This window comes from Phyllobates terribilis, unplaced genomic scaffold (genome assembly GCF_046119375.1).
Source record: "Phyllobates terribilis strain yellow unplaced genomic scaffold, ASM4611937v1 Scaffold_8__6_contigs__length_399053987, whole genome shotgun sequence".
Lineage (NCBI taxonomy): Eukaryota > Metazoa > Chordata > Amphibia > Anura > Dendrobatidae > Phyllobates > Phyllobates terribilis.
In genome coordinates, this window is record NW_027362768.1 from 199008662 (window position 1) to 199032303 (window position 23642).

General features: G+C 51.6%; 1 protein-coding gene across 2 annotated transcripts in view; it reads right to left on the reverse strand.

Annotated features, from left to right (window-relative positions):
• Positions 1-1008: 1008 nt before the first annotated feature.
• ERI3 (ERI1 exoribonuclease family member 3) overlaps positions 1009-23642 on the reverse strand; it is a 388446-nt gene continuing 365812 nt past the window's right edge. For both annotated transcript variants that reach the window (XM_073644030.1, XM_073644028.1), the window contains one exon: positions 1009-4265. In XM_073644030.1, the coding sequence (XP_073500131.1) occupies positions 4183-4265 (83 nt within the window). In that variant the 3' untranslated portion in view covers positions 1009-4182. The remainder of the gene's footprint in view (positions 4266-23642) is intronic.

A 23642-nucleotide genomic window follows, 5' to 3' on the forward strand; every position in this document is an offset into this window, starting at 1 on the left:
AAGAGACCTCATTTGTCCTCCTCTCTTTGCTTTTGGGTGGTGCGGCGCGGAGCAGGTGCCACAAAACAACGGCAGGAAATTGGTGCCAGGTGCATTAGCGGGGGAGACGCCATTAGCCTCCATTGTTCCAGGTGCGCTCACACCATCCTTTGCTGCAGACTTCTTAGGTCTCCCCGAACCCCCACTCGTGCACCCAGCGGCCGTGGGAGATGAAGCCTCGGTCCCATCTCCATGCTGTCGTCGGTGTCGCTGATCACTTCATCATCCAGATGATCACAGGCCGGAGCGGACAGCTCCCTCCATCTCCCAGGTGCTGCCTGGAGGAGAAGAAGACACCGTAAACCCTCAGCCAGAATTACAGGCGTTTGGAGATCTGTGGAGTGGCGCTCACGACCTCTGGAGATCTGTGGAGTGGCGCTCACGACCTTTGGAGATCTGTGGAGTGGCGCTCACGACCTCTGGAGATCTGTGGAGTGGCGCTCACGACCTTTGGAGACCTGTGGAGTGGCGCTCACGTCTACCGTTTCCCCTTGTTTCTGATACATTGCATCATTCTGTTATCTGGATCAGTCCTGAGTCCGGGGGTCCGGCGTGGAGGGGTAATAACACCAATTATACAGATGTTATTCTTAAGCTTTGATTATTAATAGATGGTGGAGATGTGAGGACATCATCTCACTACGTGGAGCAATACCCTACAGGCACCTGTGAGGGAGGGAAAGAAATAACCCCGACATCTTCTGCCACGTGACCTGGACGGGGATAAAAGTGATACGATATTCTTAGTTTTCACACAATTTGGCTTCTGTGATCGCTGTTTGTGCACAATATGGCGACACTTCCGGTGCTACCACGCTGCTTTCTACAAACTGCTGGGATCTGCGGCAAACAGTGAGTGGCGCTCGTATCTATTAAATTGCTGCTCTGATCATTTGAACCCATGTAACCCACACCGAAGCCTCGTATACGCCGCGTCTGCGGAGCAGCAATCACCAGGCGCACACGACCGAATTTCACTTCTTTTTATTTTTGTTTATTTTGTTCATTTATTAGACTTCACATGACCGGAGCGACGACCTCCGCCATGCATGTGATGTAACTGCGTCCGGACACTCCTGTATTGCAGCGGTACGCCGTGACGCCATGTCTGAATCGGGGGTCTCGGTGAGGGGCAGGAGGCTAATGATGAATGGACTGTCGTGGAGGAAGGGCCGATATCAAACCTGCGCAGCCGCTTCCAGGAAAATTGGATGAAACTTTTGAACTGAGATGAAAACCTGCAAAACCGGACAGAGTGCGGCGCGAAGTCCCGGAGACGCCACTGCTCAGGGTGCGATTACCTGGGAGAGCCGGAGTCTTCACCTGGCGGGGTCCTCGTTCTACCCCGTGATATTGGACCAGACAGGAGATGAGGCCGCGGGACTGCGGGTTTCTCGCCCATAATACAAGAGCGCGGGCCCCGATGCCTTCCTCGTCTGAATATAAGGACAATGAGAGAGAATATCTCCAGGCGGAGCGCCACCCACCGCCTGATCTAACGCAAATACAACTTCAGGAACATTTGTGTCCTGAGTGATGAATGCCAGGAGCCGAGATATTTGAGGGTACAGACCGGCGCTGTCCCGCCCGTATCATCCTTAAATAGGCCACACCCACTATGGGTCCTTGAGAAGCGTCCAATCACAGGCTGCATTCCATTTTCAATGCTTTTAAAAAATGAAATCTCACTTCTGATTGGTTGATGCGGGTTGGACTGAAGGCCAGAAACGACGCTTTTCGTCATCTGAATGAGCGCCAAATAAATGATAAACCCGCTGAACGATCATCTCACCCTCTGTGGGCGACGCTATTTCTCCATCAACATTTATTCTCTTAATGAAGTGGAAACTGAACTCTTAATGAACGGGACAACATCGTTCCTGAACATCTCCCAAAGTAGGCGGCCCTGTCACTGGAGATCGGGCCGGAGCTATGGCCACCGCCGGTCTGCAGCTCCAAAATGATGGCCAGCTCTCCAGAGCAATGGCCACCGGCAGTCTGCAGCTGCAGAGCGATGGCCAGCTTTCCAGAGTGATGGCCACCGCCGGTCTGCAGCTCCAAAATGATGGCCAGCTTTCCAGAGTGATGGCCACCGCCGGTCTGCAGCTCCAAAATGATGGCCAGCTTTCCAGAGTGATGGCCACCGGCGGTCTGCGGCTCCAAAATTATGGCCAGCTCTCCATAGTGATGGCCACCGGCAGTCTGCAGCTCCAGAGCGATGACCAGCTTTCCAGAGCGATGGCCACCGCCGGTCTGCAGCTCCAAAATGATGGCCAGCTCTCCAGAGCCATGGCCACCGGCGGTCGGCAGCTCCGGAGCCATGGCAGCCGGTGGTCTACAGCTCCAAAATAATGGCCAGCTCTCCAGACTGATGGCCACCGGCGGTCTCTAGCTCCGGAGCGATGGCCAGCTTTCCAGAGTGATGGCCACCGCCGGTCTGCAGCTCCAGAGTGATGGCCACCGCCGGTCTGCAGCTCCAAAACTATGGCCAGCTCTCTAGAGCCATGGCCATCGGCGGTCGGCAGCTCCGGAGCTATGGCCGCCGGTGGTCTACAGCTCTAAAATAATGGCCAGCTCTCCGGAGTGATGGCCACCGGCGATCTGCATCTTCGAAGTGACAGCCACTGGCAGTTTGCAGCTCCAAAGTGATGGCCACCGGCGTTCTTCAGCTCTGGGCCGGAGTGATAGCCACCGGCGGTTTGACATTGCAGGTTGCCTACACTGAAATTATTGGCATGCAGCTGTAATACCAGGCACAACCTGTGATCATGAGTGGCACTGTTTCTGGAAGAAAGCAGAAATGTTTCACTAATCTCGGTCATCCCCTCTAAACTGCAGCCAGGAATAACGGGGTCCTCTGAAACAGCAACTTCCCAATAGTTAGGTGGGGATACAGAACGCCCCCAGAATCTGGTCAGAATTTTAGGCCGTGGGTGGAGGCCGCTGTCTGCTCCTCGGTGATGATGAGTGCACGAACTGTGGACAGGAGCAGAGGAATACGGCACAGTGCACTCAGGGGCGGTGGTCTCCTTGCCGCCAGCCTGACTATTATTGGGGGTCTCTCATGTTCAGTAAGTCATTGACTTCCAGGGAGCACAATGGACAGACGGAGCCCAGTACTCGCGGATCCAGCGCTCTGACACCCATAGAGGACAATGACCCCCTTCACAGGAGAGTTTCTGGCCCAATGGGTGTTGCCAGCTGCTGGCACCTGACGCTTCATCCGATCACTCTGCTTCCCGTCAGTGAATAGAAACATTTGTGTAAGAAGCAAACCCATCCTGATGGAGTTCTGCTCACACAGCTGAGGGTTTGTTACAATGGGTCAGTGAAGCTGAAATAAATACATCAGCAGTGCAAATCCCTGTGTGCTCCTGCAGAGCAATGTCATAGACACTGATACATTGTAACAAACCCTCAGCTGTGAGAAGTATCGGGTCAGACTGGGTTTTCCAGCCACTGGATGTAAACAGTCATTCACTGACAAAAGCAGAGATACTGAAAGTGGAGAGGAATGAGCGGCCGGGTCTGTCAGGAATCTGCAGAACTTCATGCTCCGACGGTTAATCTTCATTTACATAAAAGGACCTAAAGGGCAAAACTCTGCGCTCGAGAAGCTTCCGGCTCTAGAAGCTTCCGGCTGAGGCCGCTGGGGTTGGAGGTATTTTTGCGCTCGCACCGCGTTCCTCTCCGGCTCCTCCTGTCACATTACTGACACCATTGTGCAGAGCGTGGTCTAAGCAGAGCGACCATGAAGACTCCGATCATCCACCTTTCATGTTCTGTAAGTTCTCGTCTTCCTCATCAGGACGCAGCGCAATCTCAGCCATCAGGATGATGGGGGTTGTATTATAGAGGTCTTGTCTACTAAGCAGGACACCCGGGAGGAGATACAGGGGGCAGGTGGGGAAGATGGGGGTCACTGTCTAGGGGAAAGCGGATGGAGTGTAACAGATCTTCATGGTGGAGTCGTATATACAGCGATGGCTCGATTCTCACATCAGAGGTCAGTCCGTTACAATGTGTCGTCCTCCACCCAATGTCCTGTATCTGGTCTGTCCACCCGAGTGGACGCAGTAAGGGAAGAGCTACATGCAGCCTCCTGCCCCGCTCCCACCCCGCAGCCCGGCTCCCCGACCACAATCAGATGCGCCTGGAGGTCTGCTTGAAGATGAAGCCTCGGTGAGCAAGGGTCTTCATGATGTTGGCGATGTTCCTGCAGTCATCTGTGGGGAGAAGGAGAAACGCGTTAGCAGAGACAAGACCACGGGAAGTCAGACGGCTGGGGCACAAGCAATATGGCCGCCATTACAGCTCTCCTGCACGGCGCCGCGCTCCAGGTCAGGGGCGACCAGGACTCCGATCTGCACACGACTGACTTCTCTCAGGGGCCACAGTCCTGTGCGGCGGGATGGATTGGCCAGGTCTGCCCTGTATAGATAGGATCCGCCATGTCCTGTCCATACAGAGCAGACTGCACTAATCCACCCGAATCCGTGGCCCCCGAACATCCATTACTGCACATCTCAGCACGACTCTGCGTCTTAATATCTCATGGTCGGGGGAATCTCTGCTCAGATGAATATTGCTGATTGTTTCCTATCAATGCTGCTGATTGTTTCCCATCAATGCTGCTGATTGTTTCCCATCTATGCTGCTGATTGTTTCCCATCTATGCTGCTGATTGTTTCCCATCTATGCTGCTGATTGTTTCCTATGAATGCCGGCGCGGTTGCAGAGCGACTCCCTACGATTTATGTGCGGTGCCCCCTATAAACCTCTGCGGTAGGTCGCCCTGCCTATCCATTAAGGAACCCAGCTTCTAGTAGGCGCTGTGATCACCGAGGGGTTAATGTAGGGGGGATGACGTTAAATTGATTCCTGCCGTCTATATTTCATGCTGGAAATTGGCTTGTAAATCCGGGTTTTGATCTATGAGAACCGTCTCCTTAAGAAAAAGCAAAAGTAAATGTGTAATTTCTCCCTTGACAGCACACGCCGGGGACGGCCATCCTTCTTCCTTCTCCCCTCCGTCGTGGGACAGCTGCGTCGTGTCGGATTAACGCTTTTTCTTCCTCGCCCCCGCGCCTTGATGTCTCCATTTCATTACGCCGCGGCCATTTATCAAGCTGTTACCGTAAGGGTGACTTTGCCAACTTCCATGTGGCAGTGCCCTGGTGGGGCGGAGGGGGAGGACGGCGGCGGTGGCGGCGGCGCGCAGGGAGGACGGCCGCAGCCCCAGTGATGTGTAAATGATAAAGACGACTCCACATCCATCTCCGGCTGTAAAGCTGCCGAGCGCGGTATAATCAGGCCCGGGCCGTAATAATGTGGAATTAGGTCTCTCGATCACGGAGGGGCCCCTTAATCACCGTATAAAGGGTGCGCATGCTGTTTATCATAATTGAACTGTATCCGGGCTAATTGCCGCCATATTTCACTGTCTCCGCGGCGCCGGTGATGTCTGAGAGCAGGAGAGAGGCGCTAACGACAGAGGGGAGCGCGGCGGAGACATGAGGGCGGCCCGGGACCTTTATTGTGACCCCCGGTGACTGTCACACGGGGAGACCCTGGGTGGCAATAACAAGGCCGGCAAACATCATTAACGCATTCAATCAATTAAAATGTCAAAAACATGTTGAACTGCCATGGAAATGAATGTGGAGGGCGGTGTGTGCATGGACACGTGTTCCCTGATGGCAGAGGGGCCCAATCTGCAGCACAACGAGGGTCCCAGCACCTATTGTACAGCTATGGCATAATTACACCAGGTTGAACAACCCCTTTAACTCTTGGTTCTCTCGTTTTGTGGCTGCAGCTCATATGCAGGTCTATGTGTCCTATGTACAGTCTCATCCTGCTGTCCTTAATGAGCCTACAGATGCCGGGGTTCACACGTGTACGCAGCTCCTGTGCAGAACGAACGCACAAGAGGCCGCGGAGAAGGTGAAAGCTTCCGACATTAGAAGGAAACGTTACTGTGACCCCTGCAGTAGTGCGACTCACAGGTGCTATATACCCTGGTGCAGCAGCGCCCCCCGCTGGAGTCTCCTAATGACTGCGTCAGGAAATAATTGGTGGAAAATCTCTGCTGCTCGGTAATTTATTTGTATATTGAAGAGGAAGGACGGGTAGAGAGCGGCCATGTCTGGTCCCTGCCGGGTGACGATTCCGCATCCCCCGATGTGCAGTGACACAAGATGCTCTTTCTTATGTCAATCTCTATACTTCTCTTGTAGGAGCTGCAGTTTGTGCTCCAGAGCGTCTCTTCTTCCCAGTGTCACCATTGTCAGCCACTTTAATGGGTCACAGAGCGCAGTTCTCTGGTCACCCGGTCCGTTGCCCCTGCAGACAGGATTACATGGACTCGCCACCCTCATGACAGCCTACACGTCCTGCGGAGCTGCCATCGAGCTGCAGGTGATGTGCCGCGCTGCGCCCGTGAGGTTGTGTGCTCGGGATGTGAGGACGCTCTGCGGTCACCTACAGCCAGCATTTTAATTAAGCGTAGAGCTGCTGCGGGGCGGCCGGCACACGCTCACGCAGGACGCGGCCATCACAGACTCATTTCTGTAATTTTTAGCTAATGGACAGGGTTATGTCCCCAATAACTTAGCAGCGGGAATCGTCTCTGTGCACTGACGGCGTCCATCATGGCGCACAGACCGCAGCGGCCGCAGGGCTCAAGAGACAAAGGGGAAATGGAAGCGTTAACTCTTCCTAATGGGCAGATCTGTAGAGACGGGAGGGGGCCGCGCCGGGTGCTGATCACCTCTGTGTGACCTACAACGCTACTAGTATTAACAGGACCACCAGCCCAAATCCCAGCCTTCCAAGAAAGTCCAGTAATCCAACATCTTGTGGTGGAGATGTCATACTTAGGTAATCTAACCCATCGGATGGATACTCACCAGCTCCGTCTGAACGAGATAGGATTAGAAGACTTTTAATGGTCTCCATTACTCCCCCCATGCTCATGTGTATCTGTGAATGCTGGGTGATGTGGCCGCCATCACGGAGGACGCCACGCAGCTTTCCCAGAGTCTGGACCGTCCGCTGACACATGCTCGCTGTCAATCACATCAGTTGCTGCTCCTGCCTGAACGTGCTGGGTAATGCAGAGTCCTCCAGGCCGGTGAGTGGCAGGGATTATCCGGGACCGGGGGATTACACGCTCCCTGACCTGTACACAAAGAGCCGCCGTGAACTTCCATATCATCAAACCCGCAGCGGTCGATAGATCACAGATCAGACGCCGCATCAATACTGTGCCGACACCGCGACACCGGTGACTCTGCACGGATTATCTCATCAATTCACAGCAAATCGTCTGAGGGAGAGAAGGCTGAGGACGGTGACAGGTCACAAATATACAGCGCCCCCCGCCCAGGAGACGGACCACCAGATATTACAGAAACTGCGCCAAAATCTGTATACAACATGTAAAGAAATGCTGTCTGCACCTCGTCTTGCTCACAGCAGAGGGTCTGCTACAATTGTATCGGGGCAGCCAGAGGACAGAGGTGGTACTGTGCAGTGTATATACAGGAGGACTGGTGCTGTGCAGTGTATATATACAGGACAGGAGGAGTGGTACTGTGCAGTGTATATATACATGACAGGAGGAGTGGTACTGTGCAGTGTATATATATACAGGAGGAGTGGTACTGTGCAGTGTATATACAGGAGGAGTGGTGCTGTGCAGTGTATATATACAGGACAGGAGGAGTGGTACTGTGCAGTGTATATATACATGACAGGAGGAGTGGTACTGTGCAGTGTATATATACAGGACAGGAGGAGTGGTACTGTGCAGTGTATATATACAGGACAGGAGGAGTGGTACTGTGCAGTGTATATATACAGGACAGGAGGAGTGGTACTGTGCAGTGTATATATACATGACAGGAGGAGTGGTACTGTGCAGTGTATATATACAGGACAGGAGAAGTGGTACTGTGCAGTGTATATATACAGGACAGGAGGAGTGGTACTGTGCAGTGTATATATACATGACAGGAGGAGTGGTACTGTGCAGTGTATATATACAGGACAGGAGAAGTGGTACTGTGCAGTGTATATATACAGGACAGGAGGAGTGGTACTGTGCAATGTATATATACAGGACAGGAGGAGCGGTACTGTGCAGTGTATATATACAGGACAGGAGGAGCGGTACTGTGCAGTGTATATATACAGGACAGGAGGAGCGGTACTGTGCAGTGTATATATACAGGACAGGAGGAGCGGTACTGTGCAGTGTATATATACAGGACAGGAGGAGCGGTACTGTGCAGTGTATATATACAGGACAGGAGGAGCGGTACTGGGCAGTGTATATATACAGGAGGAGTGGTGCTGTGCAGCGTATATATACAGGACCGGAGGAGTGGTACTGTGCAGTGTATATATACAGGACAGGAGGAGTGGTACCGTGCAGTGTATATATACAGGACAGGAGGAGTGGTACTGTGCAGTGTATATATACAGGACAGGAGGAGTGGTACTGTGCAGTGTATATATACAGGAAAGGAGGAGTGGTACTGTGCAGTGTATATATATATACAGGACAGGAGGAGTGGTACTGTGCAGTGTATATATACAGGAGGAGTGGTACTGTGCAGTGTATATATATATACAGGACAGGAGGAGTGGTACTGTGCAGTGTATATATACAGCACAGGAGGAGTGGTACTGTGCAGTGTATATATACAGGACAGGAGGAGTGGCACTGTGCAGTGTATATATATATATACAGGACAGGAGGAGTGGTACTAGGCAGTGTATATATACAGGAGGAGTGGTGCTGTGCAGCGTATATATACAGGACAGGAGGAGTGGTACCGTGCAGTGTATATATACAGGACCGGAGGAGTGGTACCGTGCAGTGTATATATACAGGACAGGAGGAGTGGTACTGTGCAGTGTATATATACAGGACAGGAGGAGTGGTACTGTGCAGTGTATATATACAGGATAGGAGGAGTGGTACCGTGCAGTGTATATATACAGGACCGGAGGAGTGGTACCGTGCAGTGTATATATACAGGATAGGAGGAGCGGTACTGTGCAGTGTATATATACAGGAGGAGTGGTACCGGGCAGTGTATATATACAGGACAGGAGGAGTGGTACTGTGCAGTGTATATATACAGGAGGAGTGGTACCGGGCAGTGTATATATACAGGACAGGAGGAGTGGTACCGTGCAGTGTATATATACAGGACCGGAGGAGTGGTACTGTGCAGTGTATATATACAGGACAGGAGAAGTGGTACTGTGCAGTGTATATATACAGGACAGGAGGAGTGGTACCGTGCAGTGTATATATACAGGACAGGAGGAGTGGTACCGTGCAGTGTATATATACAGGACCGGAGGAGTGGTACTGTGCAGTGTATATATACAGGATAGGAGGAGTGGTACCGTGCAGTGTATATATACAGGACCGGAGGAGTGGTACCGTGCAGTGTATATATACAGGATAGGAGGAGTGGTACTGGGCAGTGTATATATACAGGACCGGAGGAGTGGTACTGTGCAGTGTATATATACAGGACCGGAGGAGTGGTACCGTGCAGTGTATATATACAGGAAGAGTGGTACCGTGCAGTGTATATATACAGGACCGGAGGAGTGGTACCGTGCAGTGTATATATACAGGACAGGAGGAGTGGTACTGTGCAGTGTATATATACAGGACAGGAGGAGTGGTACTGTGCAGTGTATATATACAGGATAGGAGGAGTGGTACTGTGCAGTGTATATATACAGGACAGGAGGAGTGGTACTGTGCAGTGTATATATACAGGACAGGAGGAGTGGTACCGTGCAGTGTATATATACAGGACAGGAGGAGTGGTACCGTGCAGTGTATATATACAGGAGGAGTGGTACCGTGCAGTGTATATATACAGGACAGGAGGAGTGGTACTGTGCAGTGTATATATACAGGACCGGAGGAGTGGTACCGTGCAGTGTATATATACAGGACAGGAGGAGTGGTACTGTGCAGTGTATATATACAGGACAGGAGGAGTGGTACTGTGCAGTGTATATATACAGGATAGGAGGAGTGGTACTGTGCAGTGTATATATACAGGACAGGAGGAGTGGTACTGTGCAGTGTATATATACAGGACAGGAGGAGTGGTACTGTGCAGTATATATATACAGGACAGGAGGAGTGGTACTGTGCAGTGTATATACACAGGACCTGAGGAGTGGTACTATGCAGTGTATATATACAGGACAGAAGGAGTGGTACTGTACAGTGTATATATACAGGACAGGAGGAGTGGTACCGTGCAGCGTATATATACAGGACAGGGGGAGTGGTACTGTGCAGTGTATATATACAGGAGGAGTGGTGCTGTGCAGTGTATATATACAGGAGGAGTGGTACTGTGCAGTGTATATATACAGGACAGGAAGAGTGGTACTGTGCAGTGTATATACACAGGACCTGAGGAGTGGTACCGTGCAGTGTATATATACAGGACAGGAGGAGTGGTACTGTGCAGTGTATATATACAGGACAGGAGAAGTGGTACTGTACAGTGTATATATACAGGACAGGAGGAGTGGTACCGTGCAGCGTATATATACAGGACAGGGGGAGTGGTACTGTGCAGTGTATATATACAGGAGGAGCGGTACCGTGCAGTGTATATATACAGGAGGAGTGGTACCGTGCAGTGTATATATACAGGAGGAGTGGTACCGTGCAGTGTATATATACAGGAGGAGTGGTACCGTGCAGTGTATATATACAGGACAGGAGGAGTGGTACTGTGCAGTGTATATATACAGGACAGGAGGACTGGTGCTGTGCAGTGTATATATACAGGACAGGAGGAGTGGTACCGTGCAGCGTATATATACAGGACAGGGGGAGTGGTACCGTGCAGTGTATATATACAGGACAGGAAGAGTGGTACTGTGCAGTGTATATATACAGGAGGAGCGGTACTGTGCAGTGTATATATACAGGAGGAGCGGTACCGTGCAGTGTATATATACAGGAGGAGCGGTACCGTGCAGTGTATATATACAGGACAGGAGGAGTGGTACCGTGCAGTGTATATATACAGGACCGGAGGAGTGGTACCGTGCAGTGTATATATACAGGATAGGAGGAGTGGTACTGGGCAGTGTATATATACAGGACCGGAGGAGTGGTACTGTGCAGTGTATATATACAGGACAGGAGAAGTGGTACTGTGCAGTGTATATATACAGGACCGGAGGAGTGGTACCGTGCAGTGTATATATACAGGACCGGAGGAGTGGTACCGTGCAGTGTATATATACAGGATAGGAGGAGTGGTACTGGGCAGTGTATATATACAGGACCGGAGGAGTGGTACTGTGCAGTGTATATATACAGGACAGGAGAAGTGGTACTGTGCAGTGTATATATACAGGACCGGAGGAGTGGTACCGTGCAGTGTATATATACAGGAAGAGTGGTACCGTGCAGTGTATATATACAGGACAGGAGGAGTGGTACCGTGCAGTGTATATATACAGGACAGGAGGAGTGGTACTGTGCAGTGTATATATACAGGACAGGAGGAGTGGTACCGTGCAGTGTATATATACAGGACAGGAGGAGTGGTACTGTGCAGTGTATATATACAGGAGGAGTGGTACTGTGCAGCGTATATATACAGGACAGGAGGAGTGGTACTGTGCAGTTTATATATACAGGACCGGAGGAGTGGTAGTGTGCAGTGTATATATACAGGAGGAGTGGTACTGTGCAGTGTATATATACAGGACAGGAGGAGTGGTACCGTGCAGTGTATATATACAGGACCGGAGGAGTGGTAGTGTGCAGTGTATATATACAGGAGGAGTGGTACTGTGCAGCGTATATATACAGGACAGGAGGAGTGGTACTATGCAGTGTATATATACAGGACAGGAGGAGTGGTACTGTGCAGTGTATATATACAGGAGGAGTGGTACTGTGCAGTGTATATATACAGGACAGGAGGAGTGGTACCGTGCAGTGTATATATACAGGACAGGAGGAGTGGTACTGTGCAGTGTATATACAGGACAGGAGCAGTGGTACTGTGCAGTGTATATATACAGGACAGGAGGAGTGATACTGTGCAGTGTATATATACAGGAGGAGTGGTACTATGCAGTGTATATATACAGGACAGAAGGAGTGGTGCTGTGCAGTGTATATATACAGGACAGGAGGAGTGATACTGTGCAGTGTATATACAGGACAGGAGGAGTGGTACCGTGCAGTGTATATATACAGGAGGAGTGGTACCGTGCAGTGTATATATACAGGACAGGAGGAGTGGTACTGTGCAGTATATATATACAGGACAGGAGGAGTGGTACCGTGCAGTGTATATATACAGGAGGAGTGGTACTATGCAGTGTATATATACAGGACAGAAGGAGTGGTACTGTGCAGTGTATATATACAGGAGGAGTGGTACCGTGCAGTGTATATATACAGGACAGGAGGAGTGGTACTGTGCAGTGTATATATACAGGAGGAGTGGTACCGTGCAGTGTATATATACAGGACAGGAGGAGTGGTACCGTGCAGTGTATATATACAGGACAGGAGGAGTGGTGCTGTGCAGTGTATATATACAGGACAGGAGGAGTGGTACTGTGCAGTGTATATATACAGGACAGGAGGAGTGGTACTGTGCAGTGTATATATACAGGACAGGAGGAGTGGTACTGTGCAGTGTGTATATACAGGACAGGAGGAGTGGTACTGTGCAGTGTATATATACAGGAGGAGTGGTACTGTGCAGTGTATATATACAGGACAGGAGGAGTGGTACTGTGCAGTGTATATATACAGGACAGGAGGAGTGGTACTGTGCAGTGTATATATACAGGACAGGAGGAGTGATACTGTGCAGTGTATATACAGGACAGGAGGAGTGGTACCGTGCAGTGTATATATACAGGAGGAGTGGTACCGTGCAGTGTATATATACAGGACAGGAGGAGTGGTACCGTGCAGTGTATATATACAGGACAGGAGGAGTGGTACTGTGCAGTATATATATACAGGACAGGAGGAGTGATACTGTGCAGTGTATATACAGGACAGGAGGAGTGGTACCGTGCAGTGTATATATACAGGAGGAGTGGTACCGTGCAGTGTATATATACAGGACAGGAGGAGTGGTACCGTGCAGTGTATATATACAGGACAGGAGGAGTGGTACTGTGCAGTATATATATACAGGACAGGAGGAGTGATACTGTGCAGTGTATATACAGGACAGGAGGAGTGGTACTGTGCAGTGTATATATACAGGACAGGAGGAGTGGTACTGTGCAGTGTATATATACAGGACAGGAGGAGTGGTACTGTGCAGTGTATATATATATACAGGACAGGAGGAGTGGTACTGTGCAGTGTATATATACAGGACAGGAGGAGTGGTACTGTGCAGTGTATATACAGGACAGGAGGAGTGGTACTGTGCAGTGTATATATAAAGGACAGGAGGAGTGGTACTGTGCAGTGTATATATATATACAGGACAGGAGGAGTGGTACTGGGCAGTGTATATATACAGGAGGAGTGGTACCGTGCAGTGTATATATACAGGAGGAGTGGTACCGTGCAGTGTATATATACAGGAGGAGTGGTACCGTGCAGTGTATATATACAGGACAGGAGGAGTGGTACTGTGCAGTGTATATACAGGACAGGAGGAGTGGTACCGTGCAGTGTATATATACAGGAGGAGTGGTACCGTGCAGTGTATATATACAGGAGGAGTGGTACCGTGCAGTGTATATATACAGGACAGGAGGAGTGGTACAGTGCAGTGTATATATACAGGACAGGAGGGGTGGTACTGTGCAGTGTATATATACAGGAGGAGTGGTACCGTGCAGTGTATATATACAGGACAGGAGGAGTGGTACTGTGCAGTGTATATATACAGGACAGGAGGAGTGGTACTGTGCAGTGTATATATACAGGACAGGAGGAGTGGTGCTGTGCAGTGTATATATACAGGACAGGAGGAGTGGTGCTGTGCAGTGTATATATACAGGACAGGAGAAGTGGTACTGTACAGTGTATATATACAGGACAGGAGGAGTGGTACTGTGCAGTGTATATATACAGGACAGGAGGAGTGGTACCGTGCAGTGTATATATACAGGACAGGAGGAGTGGTGCTGTGCAGTGTATATATACAGGACAGGAGAAGTGGTACTGGGCAGTGTATATATACAGGACAGGAGGAGTGGTACCGTGCAGTGTATATATACAGGAGGAGTGGTACCGTGCAGTGTATATATACAGGACAGGAGGAGTGGTACCGTGCAGTGTATATATACAGGACAGGAGGAGTGGTACTGTGCAGTGTATATACAGGACAGGAGGAGTGGTACTGTGCAGTGTATATATATACAGGACAGGAGGAGTGGTACTGTGCAGTGTATATATATATACAGGACAGGAGGAGTGGTACTGGGCAGTGTATATATACAGGAGGAGTGGTACCGTGCAGTGTATATATACAGGAGGAGTGGTACTATGCAGTGTATATATACAGGACAGAAGGAGTGGTACTGGGCAGTGTATATATGCAGGAGGAGTGGTACCGTGCAGTGTATATATACAGGAGGAGTGGTACCGTGCAGTGTATATATACAGGACAGGAGGAGTGGTACTGTGCAGTGTATATATACAGGACAGGAGGAGTGGTGCTGTGCAGTGTATATATACAGGACAGGAGGAGTGGTGCTGTGCAGTGTATATATACAGGACAGGAGGAGTGGTACTGTGCAGTGTATATATACAGGACAGGAGAAGTGGTACTGTACAGTGTATATATACAGGACAGGAGGAGTGGTACTGTGCAGTGTATATATACAGGACAGGAAGAGTGGTACCGTGCAGTGTATATATACAGGAGGAGTGGTACTGTGCAGTGTATATATACAGGACAGAAGGAGTGGTACTGGGCAGTGTATATATGCAGGAGGAGTGGTACTGTGCAGTGTATATATACAGGACAGGAGGAGTGGTACTGGGCAGTGTATATATACAGGAGGAGTGGTACTGGGCAGTGTATATATACAGGAGGAGTGGTACCGTGCAGTGTATATATACAGGACAGGAGGAGTGATACTGTGCAGTGTATATACAGGACAGGAGGAGTGGTACCGTGCAGTGTATATATACAGGAGGAGTGGTACCGTGCAGTGTATATATACAGGACAGGAGCAGTGGTACTGTGCAGTATATATATACAGGAGGAGTGGTACTGGGCAGTGTATATATACAGGAGGAGTGGTACCGTGCAGTGTATATATACAGGAGGAGTGGTACCGTGCAGTGTATATATACAGGACAGGAGCAGTGGTACTGTGCAGTGTATATATACAGGACAGGAGGAGTGGTACTGGGCAGTGTATATATACAGGAGGAGTGGTACCGTGCAGTGTATATATACAGGAGGAGTGGTACTATGCAGTGTATATATACAGGACAGAAGGAGTGGTACTGGGCAGTGTATATATGCAGGAGGAGTGGTACCGTGCAGTGTATATATACAGGAGGAGTGGTACCGTGCAGTGTATATATACAGGACAGGAGCAGTGGTGCTGTGCAGTGTATATATACAGGACAGGAGGAGTGGTACTGTGCAGTGTATATATACAGGACAGGAGGAGTGGTACTGTGCAGTGTATATATACAGGACAGGAGGAGTGGTGCTGTGCAGTGTATATATACAGGACAGGAGGAGTGGTGCTGTGCAGTGTATATATACAGGACAGGAGAAGTGGTACTGTACAGTGTATATATACAGGACAGGAGGAGTGGTACTGTGCAGTGTATATATACAGGACAGGAAGAGTGGTACCGTGCAGTGTATATATACAGGAGGAGTGGTACCGTGCAGTGTATATATACAGGAGGAGTGGTACTGTGCAGTGCATATATACAGGACAGGAGCAGTGGTACTGTGCAGTGTATATATATACAGGAGGAGCGGTACTGTGCAGTGTATATATACAGGAGGAGCTGTACTGTGCAGTGTATATATACAGGAGGAGTGGTACCGTGCAGTGTATATATACAGGAGGAGTGGTACCGTGCAGTGCATATATACAGGACAGGAGCAGTGGTACTGTGCAGTGTATATATATACAGGAGGAGCGGTACTGTGCAGTGTATATATACAGGAGGAGCTGTACTGTGCAGTGTATATATACAGGAGGAGCGGTACCGTGCAGTGTATATATACAGGACCGGAGGAGTGGTACCGTGCAGTGTATATATACAGGACCGGAGGAGCGGTACTGTGCAGTGTATATATACAGGACAGGGGGAGTGGTACTGTGCAGTGTATATATACAGCACAGGAGGAGTGGTACCGTGCAGTGTATATATACAGGAGGAGTGGTACTGTGCAGTGTATATATACAGCACAGGAGGAGTGGTACCGTGCAGTGTATATATACAGGACCGGAGGAGTGGTACTGTGCAGTGTATATACACAGGACCGGAGGAGTGGTACTGTGCAGTGTATATATACAGCACAGGAGGAGTGGTACCGTGCAGTGTATATATACAGGAGGAGTGGTACTGTGCAGTGTATATATACAGCACAGGAGGAGTGGTACCGTGCAGTGTATATATACAGGACAGGGGGAGTGGTACTGTGCAGTGTATATATACAGGACCGGAGGAGTGGTACTGTGCAGTGTATATACACAGGACCGGAGGAGTGGTACTGTGCAGTGTATATACACAGGAGGAGCGGTACCGTGAAGTGTATATATACAGGACCGGAGGAGTGGTACTGTGCAGTGTATATATAAAGGACAGGAGGAGTGGTACTGTGCAGTGTATATATATACAGGACCGGAGGAGTGGTACCGTGCAGTGTGTATATACAGGACAGGAGGAGTGGTACTGTGCAGTGTATATATACAGGAGTGGTACTGTGCAGTGTATATATACAGGATGAGTGGTACTGTGCAGTGTATATATACAGGACAGGAGGAGTGGTGCTGTGCAGTGTATATATACAGAACAGGAGGAGTGGTGCTGAGAGTAGCAGCTGTCTGTGGAGCTCAAGCACTTCCAGGAGGAGGGTTGTCGTCTGCCTCTCTTCTCCCCAGGGAGAGGCAGGCTTACTGGGAGGCCGGCATGGCTTCCCAGCCTCCTATCCCCCGGTCTATGCCGGCGGGGGAGAAGGAGCCTCAACAACCGACCCAGGAGGGAGTGAGGAGATCGGGAAGGGTGAGGAAGAATACATCCACCTGCTCCAACCCCGAGACTGTTCACCGCCAGCCCAGAGAGGGAGACCGGGGCACCCCAGGCCCCAGGAACAAGAGCCCAGCAAGATCCTGGGGGGAGATGAGCTCCAGCGAGTCCACAAGTTCCTTCTCCTCCCGAGTGGTCGCCACGTTGCGAGAGTACGAGGACGCCGGCAAAGCACTAACCCAGCTGAAAGAGGAGCTGAGGGAGGCCCGGGTCCTGAACACCCGGGCGTCCAACAAGGAGAGACCCGCGACCTCCCAGAGGGTTAAAGCCCTCAGAGACGAGGTGGTCAGGTTAGTGCTCCTCCGGGAGGGGATTGAGAAAAGCGCAGGTCCCTTCCTGGAGAGGTTTAAGAACCAGCGGCGGTTCTCAGAAATGAAGGGGTTAAACACCTCAGGAGAACCGCCAGCCGGCGTCCTTAGTGAAGAGGAGGATGAAGAGGTGACTGGAGTCTCAGTTGCTGGAGCCAGTGAGGGGCAGAGCCGGAGCTCAAGTGGTCTCCCTGCAGGGCAGAGGACTCCCACAGCAGAGGCTGGAGTGTCGGGGGAGGAGGAGGAAGGAGGACTGCTGAGGGAGATCCGACTGCTGGAGTCTCCAGTGGACCTGACGCGGTTTTCCTTCGGTGAGGACAAACCAGTGGAGGAGACAGGGAAGAGGAAGAAGAAGAAGACCGGAGGAGCTGCACAGGAGGTGGTGAGTTATAAGTATGTACCAATGTCTGATGTTGCGCCTGCCACCTTCTGTTTAAACCCCACCAAACCTAAAGGCACGGGCTCTGCAGTGGGCTCGAGGCAGAGGCAAGGTGGGGAGAGGAGGCGGACGTCCGGCGATGCTGCCATCTGTGCGGGGAACAGTGCAGGGGGCGAGGCTGTGGAGGTACTCACAGCGCCGGACATAGGGAGTTCTGTGGAGTTTCCCACCCTGCCCTCTACGGCTAAGCCGGTTATCACCGGGGCTGGGGGGGCAGGGAAGGATGTGAAAAACACATCAGCAAAGAACACTGGGCACACTGCTGCGACAGGGGGGCAGTGTGCCCCAGCGCCCAAAAAGGACACTAAGACCCCAAAGTCTGTGGGTGCAGGGCGGGCAGAGGTGCCGAGAAAACAGTCTGGCCAGAACAAGGACCAAAATGCTGCAGTAGGGGGGCGGGGCGCTCCAGCAGAGGACCTGCAGAAAGCCAGCAGCAACCAAAGGGAAACGGGTGTGGTGCTGCAGGGAAAGGAGTCTCTGGAAGTGCTCCCCTCCCCCGGCCCAGCAGGTGTGAGTGCAGAGACACCAGACACAAGGGAGGAAGGAATGGAGGTGACTGTGGAAGGTGCAGAGAACAGCAGAGGTAATGGGGTGACAAGTAAAGAGAATAGAAATAGTGGTGTAGTGAATGATGGGAGTAATGGTGGAGCAGATGGTGAGAGTAATGGTGGAGCAGATGATGAGAGTAGTAGGAATGGTGGAATTAGTGGTACAGTGAATGATGATGCAGCAAATGGTGGGGGTAGTGGTGCAGTGAATGATGATGTAGCAAATGGTGGGGGTAGTGGTGGAATGAATGCTGGGAGTTGTGGGAATGGTGGGAGTTGTGGTGTAGCAAATGTTGGGGGTAGTGGTGTAATGAATGGTGGGAGTAATGGTCCTGCGAATGGTGTGAGTAGTAGTGGAGTGAACGATGGGAGTAATGGTCCTGCGAATGGTGTGAATAGTACTGGAGTGGATGGTGGGAGCAGCACTGGTGTTGGTGGGGGGGAAGTAGGCGCTGGTCCCGCTGCCCCCCCAGCATTGGCGGGGGCTTCAGCCCAAAGCTATTCAGAAGCTGTCAGTGCTGGGGGTAGTAGTGCGCCCTCGTCTGGTGGCCCTGGGGATGGTGACTTGCAACAGCAGCTCCTGGACGCCCTGAGGAGAGGGGAGAGCTCCATCACTGTAGAGGGGAGGGAGGTTGATCTGTCTTTCTGGATAGAGAGACATGGTCTTTCAGCCTTCCGAGATAGAGGGGCAGAGACTGTCTGGTCTCTGCCGACAACGGGGCAGAGGAGTAACCGTAGGAACGTGGTCCGTCTCCAGTGGGTAAGCAAGGATGCCTGTCCTGATAGGTCGAAGGTGGTTGAGCTCCTGCTGGGGATGGGCTTTGCGGCATATGACATCTTTGCCTTGATCCATCCCTACGGGACCTCCTACTTCGATGTCAGCTTCGTGAGACCGGAGGGCCTTGAGCTTTTCTGGTCTCGCCATGAGCTGGCTCGGAGTCGCCCCGAATGGCATGGTCTCTTTCCCCTGGCAATAACTCGCCAAGATTCAGTCAGGAAAGTGACCGTTCTGACTAGTAACGAGTCGCTTTCCTGTATGGACATTACCACCTGGGTGAGTAGATACGGAGAGGTCACCAATATTCCCGAAAAGAATCTGGATGACCATGGTATCTGGTCAGGGGCCTGGACCTTCATGGTGAGATTGAAGGTTTCGGGAAACACTGTTACCCATATCCCCTCCTCAACCTTTTTGGGGAGGGATAGGATCTTGATTTTCTACCGGGGGCAGCCTAAGGTCTGTCACAGGTGCGGTAGCCCCACACACTTCAGTGCGCAGTGTACCACCCAGAAATGCGCACTGTGTGGGGACCTCGGTCATCTTGCGGCTGCCTGTCGCAGGATTAGGTGTAACTTTTGTGGTGACCTCGGTCACCCGTTCAGTCGCTGTCCGCGTTCCTTCGCCAATGCGGTCCTGAAAGCGGCAAGTGTGGGACAGGCGCAAGCCGGGACTAATCTTGCCGGTGAAGGGACCAGTAGGGGCGGGGGAGGCAGGGATCCGGTGAGGAGCAAGCTGCCGCCATCCACCATCAGGCGGCAGGAGAAGCGCCGTGGGGACAGGGGGCAGGGAGTAATGTCCCTAAACTCTGACCCAGGTACTTCACTTGCAGCTGAGGATCCTAAAGACAGTGAATTGAGCGAGGAAGTCAAGAGACTTGAAAGGGAAGAGCGAGAGGACGCCACGTCTTCCCAGGAACCCTCTTCTGGTGACAGTCTAGATGAGGGAGAGGGGGAGTGGTCACAGAAAAAGAAAAAGGGTAACAGGAAAACGGCCAGAGGTAGGAGGGGGACCAGGTCTCGAGCTGCCTCTTTGGAGTGCGACCCCTCTGACTCTCTGGCCGTGATCCAAGCGCCATTGGAGGGTTCAGCCGCCCCCCCTCTGGTGGATCTCTCCAACCGGTTCGGGGCTCTCCAGGACCTCCCTCTGGAGGGGGGAAGTGGGGACCCGGGGCCGGAGGTTGCGGACAAGGTGGTTGGGGCTCAGGAGATGGCTGGGTCTTCCTCTCGGGGGGCAAATACAAAGCCCTCTGGGGGGATGACTAACCCAGGACCACCAGACGAGGGCAAGAATCTATGTAAGGAGAGAATGGATGAATCTGTTTGTCTTAAGCGCACTAAAAACCCGTCATTATCAGAGGAAGAGGTTGGGACTGTCAGTGGTGAGAAGAAAAAGGCTATCTAATTCAATCAATCATGATGGCGGCACCCACCCCGTTGACGCTGGCAACTATTAATGTTTGCAGCATAAAGTCAGATGCGGCAAGGTACACGGCCTTTCATTTTCTCGGCCAACTTGATGCCGACATTTTGTTTTTGCAGGAGACCAGGTTGACCGATATATCAACCTTGCATAAAGCAAGGCGGGAGTGGAGGCATGGGCCCTCCTACTGGTCTCTTGCGGCCGAGCCGTATAGCGGGGTGGCGGTCCTTTTTAAGACCGCAGCGGTTGAATGCAGACGAGTGATCGAATTAGAAATGGGGAGATGCTTGATCCTAGATGTCTCCATGGGGGGACAAGAGCTTCGGCTCATTAACATCTATGGTTCCCAGTCCAAGTGGGACCGCAAATGTCTCTTCCTGAAGATCAAACCTTTTTTATTTTCGAGTCGGCAGGTGGTCTTCGGAGGGGATTTCAACAATGTCACGAGATCCTGTGATAGAGGAGGTTCCGGAGACCGGCTGGCTTATGACTGCGTCGCGTTAAACAGGATAGTGAGTGAGGCTCGCCTGGTGGATGTCCACATCCGGCACAACCCGGGCGACACGGGATTCACCTTTTTTAGAGGTAGTCAGTGCAGGTCTAGGCTAGATAGGTTTTATTTGAAGGAGGAGGCCGTCTCTTCGCCGTTGTTGGTTGTGGAGGTGGAATTCTCCGATCACTGTTTGATTATGTTTTCTCTCAACGTTACAGAGACTCCTCGGATGGGAAGAGGCTATTGGAAGCTGAATTCATCACTCCTTGAGGAAGAAGCTGTAAGACGGTCTTTTGAGGAATTCTTTCAGAGCCAGGTACCATTGCTGGGCCTAAGTAACACTAAGTCGGAGTGGTGGGAGATGTTCAAACATCGGGTGGCGAGATTCTTCCGGCAGCTCTCGAACCTCAGAAGCCTGAACAGGGATCGCCTGTATCAGAGCCTGAGGAGGAAACTCGAGCATCTTGTCTCGACTGGAGGTAGCCGCGAGGAGATCTCCAGAGTGAAGTCCTTGCTGAAGAGGTGTCAGTACGATAGGCACGCATCTTTGGTTTTCGAGAGGGACTACGGGAAGTACTGCTCGCCCGACCCTTACAGAAACTGTAAGATGTCAGTGAATAGTAAGATAGTGACGGGGCTGGTGGACAGTACGGGGTCCCTGAGAAGGTCCAGATCAGGGATCTTGGAGGTTGTCAGTTCCTACTACTCGCACCTCTTGGGAAGGAGGGAGCTTGATCGTGACGGGATGTCGGCTTTCCTGGCTGAATCTGTTCCTGAGCCAGGGGCTGACCTCTCGCTGGGCGATTTGGCAGAAGCGATCAAAGAAGAGGAAGTGAGACTGGCGATCGATGGGCTTAGGCCCAAAAAGTCGCCAGGTCCGGATGGCTTAACATCCGAGTTCTTTAGGACCTTTAGGGACTCTTTGGTCCCCCTCTTGACTCAGGTGTTTAACGAGTGTCTCTCCTCGGGCACTCTGCCGAGATCATTAAGGAGGTCAGCTTTGATCATTTTGTCAAAGGGTAAGGATCCGTCACGCATTGAGAACTGGCGTCCCATAGCACTTCTCAATGTGGACAGGAAGATTTTGGCTAAGATACTTTTCAACAGGCTGGTGAAGTTTGCACCCCGGCTCCTTTCGGAGGTTCAGCACTGTTGCGTTCCTGGCCGCAGCACTTTTAGTGCTGTTCTAGGTGTCCGAGAGGCCGTGGAGCAAGGCAGGGCGGGCCTCTGGAAGGGGTTCTTGCTGACCCTGGATCAGGCAAAAGCCTTTGATCGGGTTAACCACGAGTACCTCTGGTCCACTCTTTTGAGGTATGGTCTGCCTGGAGGGTTTGTGGACTGGCTTAAGACCTTGTATGCAGGGGCTGAGACTTTCCCTCTGGTGAATGGGTGGATTGGACGACCTTTTGGGGTAGGATCCGGTGTCCGTCAGGGCTGTCCTCTTAGCCCTTTGCTTTACGCGTTTGCGATCGATCCCTTCCTCAGAAGGATCGATTGTAGACCGTTGGCGGGGGTGCGGATGGGCGGGGCGGCGCCGGAGACTATCCTGAGGGTGGTGGCCTACGCGGACGATGTCACCGTCTTTGTTTCTTCGCAAGAGGAGGCAGCAGCGGTGATGTCAGAAGTGGAGCGCTACTCGGAGGCATCCGGGTCCAAGGTCAGCCAGGATAAGTGTGAGAGTCTCTGGCTGGGAGGCGGAGATCCCGGGTTTGATCTTCCGGACACCCTCCCCGAACCCCAAGAACATGCCAAAGTCCTGGGCATCGAATTCGGCCAGGGTGATTACCCCACGAAAAACTGGGAAGGCAGAATCAAAGGTGTCGCCCAAAGAGTGGACCAATGGAGGGGTTGGTCTTTGACCCTGAGGGAAAGGGTTGGCCTGTGCAAAGCTTTCCTGCTCCCCTTGCTAATCTACCTGGGCAGCGTCTGTGTCTTGCCAGAGCCTCTCTGCACACGGGTCTACAGTCTGTTCTTCCAGATGTTATGGGGGAACAGACTGAACCTAGTCAAGCGGGAGGTCACTTACCGCACGAGGAGACTAGGGGGTTTGAATATGGTGAACCCCGTGGTGTTACTAGTGAACACTTTCTTGAAGGTGAACGTGGCAAACCTCTGGAAAGAGAGGGCTCCTCCGTGGGTATTCTCCTGCAAGGGATGGTTTCAGCCTTTCTTCCAGGAATGGGAGACAGGGGGAAGAGTGAAGGATCTCCGCACACCACACGGGCATCTCCCGGCTTATGTTACCCCGGTTCTGAAAATGATCCGCCGGAGTGGTCTGGGAATGTGGGAGGTGAGGTCCCTCCCGAGGAAACTCCTCGATAT